Below are 12,212 nucleotides of genomic sequence, written 5' to 3'. Positions count from 1 at the left end.
CCTCTGCATAAGAGGCTGAGCATTATTAACCACTCCCTCAACATCAAGCCCCTCAGGAGTACAGAAGGAATAACAACAACTATGTCATTGTTGCTTTGGAGATTAAGAAAATCTGTATTGACTACAATGCTCAATCAATCATAGCTGATTAGTGAACAGAAAACTTCCCATAACCTTATATGAGCAATTTAAACATAATATAAGCACACACACACATTTGAATAATATATGAGCCATCTTGTATACAAATTTTCTGAGCAAGACTATTTTATAGAGGCATATACTAAGAGAAACAAAGTTATAAAAACTAAATTGAAAAGAAGAAAGGCAAGAAGAAATCTACCAAGTGTCATTAAAATATTGGTGCTCTTACAGAGGACTCAGGTTAACTCACTAACACCCCAATGGCGGCTCACAACTCTGAGTTTAGCTCCCAGAGGTACAGAGCCCTCTTCTGCAGGCACACAAAACACTTTAAACATACGAATTATAAATGAACCTTAAAAATACTAATAAATGGGACAATGTGGCACGCAAATTTCAGGCAATGGTGTTATAATGCTTTTTTGTGTCAAACTAGTCTACAAGTTCACCGAATTCCTATCAAAATCTCACATGTATCTTACACTACTTGACAAGCTGATTCTCGGGTTTACATAGTGGGGAGAGTGCTAAGAACAGCCTGGTTCTGAGAAAGAAGAGTAAGACCATATTTCTACACTTACCTGAACTTTTATATAGCAACATAAGAGGGGGCAGATAAATTTGCACATATTAAGTTACTTTTGCTTTCGAAAAAATACTAGTGAAAAATGGTCAGGAGCTCAGGGACAGTTGAGCTCTAGCTGCACCAGGAGAGGATCTGTGTTTGAATCCCACCTACATAGGGTGTGTCCACGGGGTGTGGTGACTCTCTTAGACTCCAAGCCTTGAAGGCAGTACGAGGAAGTACTCCCAGAGCTGCAGTCTGTGAGTAAGTCACTGTAGCCAACTCTGGGTCTGAGTAGGAGGCCAATCTTCCTGAGTAAGGTGGGACCTGAGCAGTCGCTACCATTCCTGTACTAGAGGACAGACATGGCATCCACAGCTGGGTATAATTGACTGTGCATTACTTTCAGTTTTATCTACGCTACTATTTCCATTGCTACTTTTAAGGTTTAGTAAATCAATCACTTTTAAGAAGCAGGATCTACAACACAAAGGATTTACAACACAAATAAAAACTTAAACTTAAGTATGTAAGTCATTTGGTAAAGGGATGGACTCCCAGGAATTTGGGTAGATGACCTAAGTGACAGCTGCTGCAGACATGGAACACACACGTTCACTGCGGAATCGCTGTGTAGCTACCATAACCTACCACACAGTTTAAGTCTGTACAGTGTTTTGAGAGCTATCAGTGTTTCTCTTCCCAGTGAGAAAGGCCATCTGCTGGCTGGTCTGGGCTTCTGTGGGCCGCACTTGAACAGCACTGCAGAAGTGAACACACTGGTGGGTCCTTGGGGCAGTGTGAACTCAGTCCCTGCCCTATCAGTGCCGGCCTGACCCTGACCTCGACACAGCCCGTGGAAGACGAGCTCCCACCCTCAGCCATGCCCTTCTAATACCTGCTGTTTTCCCAGGGCTTGGCTTGTTCCCCAGATTCACCAGCCCTCACACTGTTCTGGAACAATTGTTGGTGAAGAGATTAGACCAGCTGCATCAAAGCCTCCTCCACTTCTTTGGGGGACTGGGGGTAGTGGTGTCAAAAGGTTCACCAAAGTAAGCAGAAGCCAAGACCACAGAGCCAGCCGCAAAGATGCTGAAGACCATCTTCTTGCTTCCGTCTGCCACATCCCTCACTGGGTCATGCCCCAGTCTCCACTGCTTTATCCTCACATACTCTCTCCGCACGCACGCACGCACGCTGTCCTTTCGACCCAGGCTCCTGCCCTTGGAGGACTTGGTTATCCTGATTCTTTCTAAAGATGTCTTTCCTTCCTAACAGGTGTTTCCCTCCTCGCCCATCCCCTGTCTCACACTTTCATTTGTAAGTAGTTAATTCAGTCGTCTTTGAGTTGTGATCTAGAATGATTCTCACTCCTTGCTAACAAACACTATGATCATTCAAAGGATCACTTGAGTATAAAAGTCAAACCACACAGGGATCATCTTCCTACAAGACTCACCGATGCTGTAAGACCACAAGTAAAATCTTTACATAAAAATATTGATGTCTAGGGGCTGGGGATTTAGCTCAGTGGTAGAGCGCTTACCTAGGAAGCGCAAGGCCCTGGGTTCGGTCCCCAGCTCCAAAAAAAAAAAAAAAAATATTGATGTCTGATCAAATTGGCTCTCTACTATGCTGTAGATGGTCAGATGGTCAAGTTTTTGCCTTGAACAAAACATTCTGTAATTTCAACCTTTCAAATTAACAAAATAGATTCTTGAATTCTTAAGAACTAAGAATCAAAAACATTACTATATTCTACTTCATGGAAAGGCTAGCACAGCGCTCTTGGTCCCAATGTCTAGACACAGGAGAATTCCTAGCTTTGACGTTGGGGTTTACAGCAGTGGTTTGCTATCACTACATCGTAACTTAGCAATTCTAACAGAAGCATCTCAAAAAAGGAGAGCGGCAACTACATAGGAAATGTTTATGGCAGTCCCACTATTTACCAATACCTGGCATCACATGCACACAGGAATGCAAAGCTTAGCTTATGTGTGAATGATTAATTAATTCAAGGTTCCATGTTTGGATGTTGAAATATCTAATACACAGTTCAACACTTAATAGACAACTGTTGATGTTATCTATATTGTTTGAAAGCTAAGATCCTTGGGTTGGTCTATAAAAACGTTCTTTCACCATAGGAAACTGTTAAAGTTCGAAAATAATAAAGTATAGCCTGGTTATTAAGATTCTTCTCATGAATATCATGGTAAGAAAAAGATTGTAATTTTCAGAGCTATGTACTAGGTAAGTCTGAAACAACAAAGTTAGAAGTTAGCTTTAAATTTTCTATACAGGGAGAAAGAAATCCAGAGAGAAAAGTGAGAAGTCCCAGCTGAGTCCATCATGGCAAAGGTCGTACTTGCATGGAGAACTGTTATACTGTTTCCTTCGTACCTTTCAACATCTGGTTAAAGATTTATTTTAAGTGTGCTCATGTCTGTATTTTGTGCCTTTCTGTATGTATGTGACTAGAGGAAGTGTAGGTGCCCAAAGAGACCAGAGGTGTCTGAGGCCCTCCACCCTCTGTAGCTGAAGTCACAGGCGGCTCTGAACTGCCTGCTGCAACATTATGAAGTATTAAGAACTGGGCTTGGGGTCTCTATAAGAAGAGTACAGGCTCTTAACTACTTAAGCCATTTCATGAGCCCTGGATGCATTTCTTAATAACAATTAGAGCCCAGGTTGCTCCCCATCTGTGGCTTGAACTGACAAACACAGATGTGTCTGGCCAGGCTTGAAAAGAACAAGGCAGTCTGGGTGTTAGGGCTCACTCCTAGCTCACACAGAGCAACCAGCCTTCAAGTTTCTTGGCTGCACAAAAAACGATAGGTCTCTCCCTCATTTCCCACCATGGTCAGCTGGCCAGGATGGGAGCACTAACTTCCCAGCGTCCCATAACCTTATGCCCTTGGCTCATCTCCATAGCCTGTATCTACCCTTATTTTGTTTCTAACCCCCTTCGTCTCTGATCATAATGACTACTCGCCCTGGCTGTAAGTTGCAACATGAAGAGTTAAGAGGCAGACATCAAATGATAAGCTGTGGTAAATAACCCCTGTGAACTCACAGGCCCTTCCAAACCTTAGGCTGCCCATCTAACATGTCCTTGACACCAGCATGCTTCCACCAAGTAGATAGGTGAGCCCAAGAGAAATGAATGCTTCACAGTGTAAATGCTACAAACCTTCCAAGAACCCGTCTGCATTCACCACATCACTGCCACCCTGAGAATCCCTCAATCTTTTCACTGATTTCAGAAACATTTACTCCGAAGCTTAAGATACCTGCATTACAAACTCTCGACGGCGAGGCATTCCACGTTCTGAAAGTAAAACGTAATCAGGCTCCTTTTCCTTTCTGGCCTGCTGGATTTGAGCCAGGCGGCTAATGGGGTTCATTCCTTGACCATACTCGGGTCCAGCCTATAAACATAAGAAAAATTTCACAATTTTGATTGCAAAACTTAGACCCTGGAAAAAGCAGCAGTTCTCCAAGACATCCCCAGTCTAGCAAAACTGACTGAAAAAGATAAACCAGTCATGAGAAAGATTTTTAACAGAAATCTGTAAAATGGACCCAACATTTAGGCTTCCATGGGATCGGGCTGCAGAGACAGAGATAAGGTAGAGTGTCTACGCTTTAAAAACTGTGTATCTCCTCAGTGCTGCTCCACGGCCGCTCTTCACAAATACTGACAGAAAACAGAAACAATACTAGGTATGACAGGAGCTGTGAACAGATACTTGCAACACGTGACTTTAAAAAGATGGATTCAGTCCTCAAAACATACCTTTAGAAACTCCTAAAATGCATTAAGAGAAAGAAGACAGATTAAAAGTGATGAATAGATGTATCACAAGAATGCAAGTGGGAAAACTACTAGTCAACCTCATTAGAACTTAGCAAATGCACATTAAAACATGGTGAAACATGATTATATACCCACCAGCTTGGGAAATTTGAGAAGTCTCATAGCCCTAAAAGGTAAGAAGTGCTGAATAGGTTTTTGTCAACTGACACAAACCAAAATCATCAGAAAGGAGGGAGCCTCAATAAAGAAAATGCCTTCATAAAATCCAGCTGCAGGCACCGTTGTGGGGCATTTTCTTGACTAGTGATTGAAGTAGGAGGCCCAGCCCACTGTGGGCGATGCCATCCTGGACTGGTGCTCCTAGGTTCTACAAGAAAACAGACTGAGCAAGTCATGATGAGCAAGCCAGTAAGCAGCACCCCTCCATGGCCTCTGCATCAGCTCCTTGTTCCAAGTTCCTGCCCTGCTTGAGTTCCTGTCCTGACTTCATTTGATGACGAGCTGTGAGTGGAATCCTAAGTCTAATAAACCCTTTCCTCAAGTTGCTTTTGATTGTGGTGTTTCATCATAGCGACCGAAACCCCAACTAAGACCAGAGGGGCATAACAGAAGCTTGTTTGAGACAAGGGGGAGTATAAGAGGGTGAGCTCATTACGTTACCCAAGCTGACCTTGAAATCCTGAACTAAAAGGAGCCCTGAGTAGCCCAAACTATGAAGTCCATTTCACCACACTAGTAAGAAAGACAGCAGACGGGATAGCGAGAGCTAGAAGGAGCTCTCTAGAGATGTTTAAGGAAGGTATCAAGAGGATCTGATGATTGTACTGAGGAAAAGGAATCTCACTGCCAGATAGTTGGTGCACACTGTGAAAGATTAGAGAGACACAACAGAACATGGCATGACAATTGTGGGCCTTGGACGAGAGGTAGCTGTGAATTATTAAGCAATAATATGATTGAGAACACAGAGACAACTTAGGAATCATTTCTCTAAAGACTGAACTGAGCACAACACTAGGTGTAAAGGAGAAACTAGGAAAAGAAGAAAGACTGCAAACCTCAGAGCCAGCACGATGGCTCAGTGGTAAGGTGCTTGCTGCCCAAACAGGAGGGATGCCCTGAGTTCAATCACCAAGGGGGTAGGGAAAAGAACAACAGAATCCTGTAGGTTATCCTCCGACCTCCACGTATGTACACATACAAACACAAAACACGTTTTTAAAAGAGATTGTAAACTGCACAATGGCAACGGTTAGGCTGGACATGAGAGCAGTGGAAATGGTTAGCTCTTGCTAAGGTACTTGCAGATCTAATCAGTTATAAAGGGTCATGTACAGAGAACAAATGATCAGACTGCAGAAAAGGAAGGGGGCTCTAATTAGGGACTAGGAAGGAGTTAAATGCAGAAGGAAGAGTAAATTAACAGCAAGAATGTCTTTAAAAGTCCTAAGAAATCATACTATTAACTGAAATGACAATAACACATGCAAATCCATGTACAAATAAATATATAGGTTAAATGAAATTTTCATCTGTAGGCTGACAGTGCTCCTTCCGTGAGCCAAAGATCACCTAACAAAACCCCCAATATTAGGCAGGAGAAGCCCTCTTTGGAGTTGTTGGTCAGGGTTGTCAAAGAGACTCCCAAAATGTTACGGACTATTGATATTGCCCCTGGTTGCCAAGCAGGGGTGGAAGTTCAGCTCCTGTTTCTGTTGACACCAACATGCACTGCAGACACAGGGTTTAGAGGCCCCTGAGCAGGAAGGGACCTGAATGCCTCCTCCCTGAGGACCAGCTTTTATAGTAACCAGAAGGCATCATGCAAGCTTCCAGAGGGTGACAAGCAACAATTCTTCTACCCAGCTCTATGCCCATGAACCACATCAAATACCAGTATGATCCAATAATGCTGAGGGGCAGTAGTGGCCCACACGCTTGGAGGTAACCAACAACTCTCACTGGACCTAAGGACTTGCTCAGCAGGAAAGAGATCATGCCTGTTACTGGAAACCCAGCCAGCCAGCCAGGGGAGTCACGGATCTTGGACAAGAAAATAAAGCCAACACTTTAATGAATCAGCACAATCCCCAACTACATGCTAAGTATCTGTCCTTATACCCAGTGAGTGCCGTCTCACCCCTCCTCCAGGGTGCTTCTCTCTACAGCACATGGAGACTTTTACAGAAGACCACAGCCAGTGAACAGGCAGAGCTGTGGAGACCAGTCCCAGTCGATGAAGCCAGCCATGTGTTCAAGGCTCAGGCAGCACTGCAGCAAGGAGGGAGTTTGCTGTGAGAGTGTCTCCTAGCAACGTCAGAGGCCCCGTCTGTGAAGTCTCACTAATACGACTGCCTACATAGGAGCTGAACAAGGACGACATCGACAGACGGGCGAGCGGATGGGGCGACCATGAGGCCTCAACCCCACACGAGCAGGACACGCGTGCTCCTGAGGCCTGCTGAGATGAGGAAGCAGAGCAATTACTGAAGAGGGCCTGAGAGCAGGAGGAGATAAGGGAGGCTACGGAGAGACGAAAGGGAAGGAGGAAATGGGACAATTACATCATAGCCTCAAAAATAAAGAAAATGACGACAGTGGGAATGTCATCAAATGGTTAAGAAGAAGGTATGGGTGAACCATGGCACTCAGAAGTTGCCACCACACACATGAAGATGCTTAAGTAAATCTGCATTTCCAATGAGAGACTTTCCATAATGTTTATTGCTGATAAATCTCAGGCTCTTCTAAGAATGTCTCTATGTCCCAAAGAACTATTATTGATACAGATTTCAGTGGCAATCGACCACATGCACAAGTAAAACCTAGGTGAAGTGAGAAATCTGAGAGAAGATTATTAGTGGCTTGACTTTGTCTCTTATTTGAAATTAAGTACTATTGCCTTGTCAGATCTGTTATTCCTTAAATATCAAGTTTCAGATTATCCTAAAAGCTAGTAAGGACAGTCTTATAAACAAATAGTTGTGTCCAGAAAATGTTATCTCCAGTGTTGGAGAGGCTCCTTTGAAATCTTATCTGACAGAAGACAATTACATTAAAGAACAAATAAAAGCTTATCTGATAAGCTGTACATATTAAAATGGTGGCCCATAAATCATCTTTATATTCCAAAGAAGTTCGTTCACATTAATCAGTTTCCAGTGGACACACAACTGGATCTGAAACCCGGCTCTGGTGTGAAAACATGTGTTCCTCAAACACAAATGCCTATCCTGTGCAGCAGCATGGCACATCACAAAAATGCTAGGGATAAGATGACAATGTGACGGTTTTTATCACTTTAAGTAGAATGAAGGTAACTCATCACAGACATCTTCTCTACAGAACGTAAGGAATCATGTATCCCAGATGAGAAAGATACATAAATACATAAGGAAAATAATAAAAACTTGATATAATATTCCAGACAAACTATGCATTGGCCTACAACATAATGACATTTAAAATCATCTAGATTGCAGCTCATTACAGGAACGTCCCTTTCTCAAAACAGCCTTCATTTTAGACAATCTCCAAGCTTTATTTTACATAAGACAAACATAGCACAAGTAATTCTAACTGTGATGTATGCATGAAAAAACAAAATGCAGGGGTGGTTATCCAGTGCAGGAGAGGCCTGGAGAAGCCATCTCTGAAGAATCCAGTTCAAATGGAGATGTGAATGGTGGACAGAACATTCCAGAATAACATACTTATATACTGAAAGCACTGTTTCCTCTCTCTAGGTGCTGGGAGGTAACATTTTAACAACGGTTTTTCAGTGGCTATAGATAGTTAACACAGCAATTAGAAAAATATACCATTTTAGAAATGTATGTATCTTGTCGAGCTTAACAACTTAATACTCTCAGTTTATTAAGATTGGGCTGAATTTAATAGATATCATGATCAATCTTACATGACCATTTTGATATAAAGCACTGTTCTTCATAGAAAAGCTAGAGACTTTATATAGAGAGGTTTTTTGATAAATTGTGTGACATTCGTGTGACTAGACAGTGACTAGAGTAGGCAAGTAATATGCCATCTTAATATTTGAGTGATTAATACTAAGTGATTTTAAAGTATTTTATAGTTACTTATGCATTTGGTGCATGCTTCGGTGAAGACTTATTACGCAGTAAGTACCAGTATTGTCCACACTTAAGCATGCCAACACATGTCAATGCTATGCAACCTGCTCAGGCCAGGACGTCATGTCAAAACTGACTACAAAGGCTGCACTAGTAACGGCCCCCTCCCCTCGCTGCCTGGCCAGGAGCTTAGAACACGTGAGAACACATCACTCTTCTTCAGAACCGTTCCAGCCCATGTTCAGTGCATCTATGTGCTACGTATGTCTACCATTTATCTCTACATTACACATGACATGAGATGCTATTCCAGGGAAGGCACGATTTTCACTTTCTTCTAAGGAAAACAAAATTTTCACTAAAAAGATCATGTAGTTATTCACGCCTGTATGTATTTTCATATAAAGCAGAGGCAAAGGTGAAAATCTGAAAAATAGATAAAGTGTGCCAGTGCACAATTCAAACAGAGGAACTCACTGGTGATTATCAACTCTGAATGTGCGGCCCTTGACTCACAGTCCAATGTGCCTGTGTGTGACGAGTGGGCTGGGCCAGGAACTGATGTGCAGCGGTTTGAGGTTTACGTTAGCTGTGCAAAACTCCACTTCCACTCCTGTTGTCCACACTGAGCACTGGACACTGTACTAAACACCAAGTCAGTCACTCCCAACTTTGCCTTTTTTAACCTTTTTAATGTAAATAAAATATGACCCAATAAAAGAAATGGTTATAACACCTTGAAAGGCTGTGTGTTTTGGATTCTTCCTCTGTAGGGAAGGTGGGGGTAATGAATGAAAAGCAAAATTCATGTTGGCCTCAGAGGTCTCCCCTAAAGATTAAGCATGGCAAGGCAGACACAGAATTGGCAAAGTCAGGCACATGGGGTGCTTTAAGGTTTCCACTTGCTGCTGCTGTCCTTCCTGATAGTGACATTATATGCTATCATCCTGTGCCCTATTACAGTTCATAGTGTCCTAAGAAACTGCAGTGCAGCCAGCACACCCGCTGCTACTATGAAATGGTGGACAGGAGGAGTTCATGTTCCTCCACAAGATGGCCAAATAGAAATAAGCAAGTCATCTGGGCATTCTTTGTAAAGCCTTACTTAGAAAATGAGGCAAAGGGGCTGGAAGAAAAGCTCAGAGGGTAAAATGCTTGCCTCCCAGGTATGAGGACTGCAGTTCAGGTCTGTGTCACCCACAAAAGTGTCTAGTGGCATGGTGGTCTGTCCGTAATCCTAGTATGTTATGGGCAAAGATTGGGTATTCCCAGAGCAGGTGGCTAGCTGAATTTGTAAGCTCTGGATTTAATTGCAAGTCTCTGATTCAAAGACTACATGGAGAATGATCAAGGATACCTCAGGTCTGAATACACAGACACAGAAATACGCTTGCCCACATATGTGCAAATAAACATACATGTAAGCACATGAAATAAACTAAAATGAGGGATAATTTCATCTACTTTACATGGTTATGATGTAAATTATACTCAAGGAGACACAACTGAATGCTAAGAAGCAGAAATATATGAAGAAATAAAATTATCATTGATTTATCATCACAGGATCTGTTTCTTGATCTGTTTCTTAGAACAGGAAACAAGGAAGAAAATCAGGGATGAAAGGGGGAAGAAACAGAGGGAGACAGAAAGGAAAGGAGGGATCTACCATAAGAAACCAGTGTCAACAGTCTATAGCCAGTATACTATAGTCATGTGTCACTTAACAATGGAGTCACTCTGAGAAAATGTCATTCCATGATACGTGTGTACTCACACAGATACAGCTTTGCTACACACAGGCTGTGTGGTGTAACAACTGTTACTAGGGTGTGAGGCTCTGTAGCCTGTTACTAACTAGAAACCCAAGGCAACTCTAACTCAGTGGGGTTTGCAATATTTAAATTATATAAATATACATAAATGTAAATAAGTACATTAAAATGTTATACAATTTTTCTGCTCTATTATTATCTTACAGGAAATCAATCACATATGTGATCTATATTGACCACAAATACCATGTTGTGGTCTATCACTACAGTAATTAAGTAAAATAAATGAGTCACAAGAATATGCTTACCTTTATTATTGTTTTAGGGCGTTTTTTAAAAAATAGTTTTGGCTTCTCTATCACAGGAAGAGGTGGGAGTTTCTTAAGCTCCTGTAAGACCGTGGTTGCTGCACGCTTCTTGGAGAGCTTTTTGCTATTTCCCTCTCCTTCTGCAGAAAATTCTCCCACTGACACCCGGGTAACAAAACTCTTCATATGTGGTGGTCCACTTTCTTTAATAACCTATTAAATGCAAGCAAAATATCAATCAACATGCCAGCATTTGTATTTAACAGCATGAATCTTGAAAGCCTCTCCAACTAATCTGGAAAAGTATGCCAAAACTATAGTATCTCTTTAAGACGGCTATTTTGAAGGTATGATATCAGTTACATTAATATAAAATATTTCTGATTCTAAATTAACTAATGGTGAAAGAAATCCTAACATGTAATTTATAGTCAGTCATGGTCGCCACCCATGTCTTACAGAACACAAAGCTAAGAGCACAGAACATGCCAATTGGTTAGACACGCCACCTAGAGAAAAAAATAACATTGCTACATACACATCTAATGCTGTCCCCATGAGGGTGAGACACCAGAAGTCAAAGATGATGTTTTATCATTTCAAAGATGAAGTCTTTCATTCAACAGTCCATCTTATAGGACCACATATATGATTAGGACTCTTTAAGATCATAATGGAGCAGAAAAACTGCAGTATTTTTATCTGTGTTTACATGTTACATATTTCAAACACAGTTGAGTTATAAAGCATCCTCTTGTGGAAGATTTTCAAGAACAGGAAAAAGATGAAAAATGATCTCTTGTTAGAGACCTGGAAGGTTGTTCTCACAAGGGGAGTCAGACTCTGAGGGATCCTGGTGATGTGATCTAGATGGCATGCTGACAGACCATGAAAATATGCAGGTTTTCAGTGTCGAGAACTATGGAAACTTTAGCCAGGAGTATTCCTAACTATTCAATGTGTTCTTACATTTAAATTATATCAGCTTGTAGAGCAAAGATAGATGCCAAGTCCTGAATACTCAAAATGCAAGTTTCCTTTAAAATTCTGACCTACGAAACACACAGCCTTTGGTTTACCACTTAATATTATATTGAAACTTTTTTCTACTATTAGCGTCCAATTAGGAAAAGGAATTAAACAAATACAGTACCTCAATAACTCTACATCAATGGAATCAAAAGTTAGTTTAAGTATACTTTCCAGGTAACTTAAATTCACCAATTTAAACATCAACTGTTTATTTCCACACTCTGGCACACAAGCCTATCAGTTACAAATGTAATTTCCTGGGCTAGGGAAATGGTCTAGAAGGGCAGTGAGGTGCCTGCTGTAGATCCCTATCATCCACGTAAGAACCAGGCACGGCTACACATATCTGTAAACCTCCACAGGGTGACATGGAGTTGGGCGCCTGTGACAGTCATTGGCCAGCCAGTCTAGATGAGCTCTGAGTCCAGTGTGAGACCTTTCCCCAAAGAGTAAGGTAGAGAAAGGCCTCTG

At 41.7% G+C, this 12,212-nt stretch overlaps 1 protein-coding gene across 10 annotated transcripts in view; it reads right to left on the bottom strand.

The window, feature by feature from the left end:
- The window catches only part of Stau2 (staufen double-stranded RNA binding protein 2), a 244,679-nt gene that overhangs the window by 131,946 nt on the left and 100,521 nt on the right, over window positions 1-12,212 (bottom strand). For all 10 annotated transcript variants that reach the window (XM_063287126.1, NM_001007149.2, NM_001393676.1 and 7 more), the window contains 2 exons: window positions 10,710-10,922; window positions 4,006-4,143 (listed from right to left, as the gene is read on the bottom strand). In XM_063287126.1, the coding sequence (XP_063143196.1) occupies window positions 4,006-4,143; window positions 10,710-10,922 (351 nt within the window). The remainder of the gene's footprint in view (window positions 1-4,005; window positions 4,144-10,709; window positions 10,923-12,212) is intronic.

The sequence above is a fragment of the Rattus norvegicus genome, chromosome 5 (genome assembly GCF_036323735.1).
Source record: "Rattus norvegicus strain BN/NHsdMcwi chromosome 5, GRCr8, whole genome shotgun sequence".
NCBI classification, from domain to species: Eukaryota; Metazoa; Chordata; class Mammalia; order Rodentia; family Muridae; genus Rattus; species Rattus norvegicus.
The sequence above is the reverse complement of the archived record's forward strand: the minus strand, read 5'-3'. Positions and strand labels throughout refer to the sequence as shown.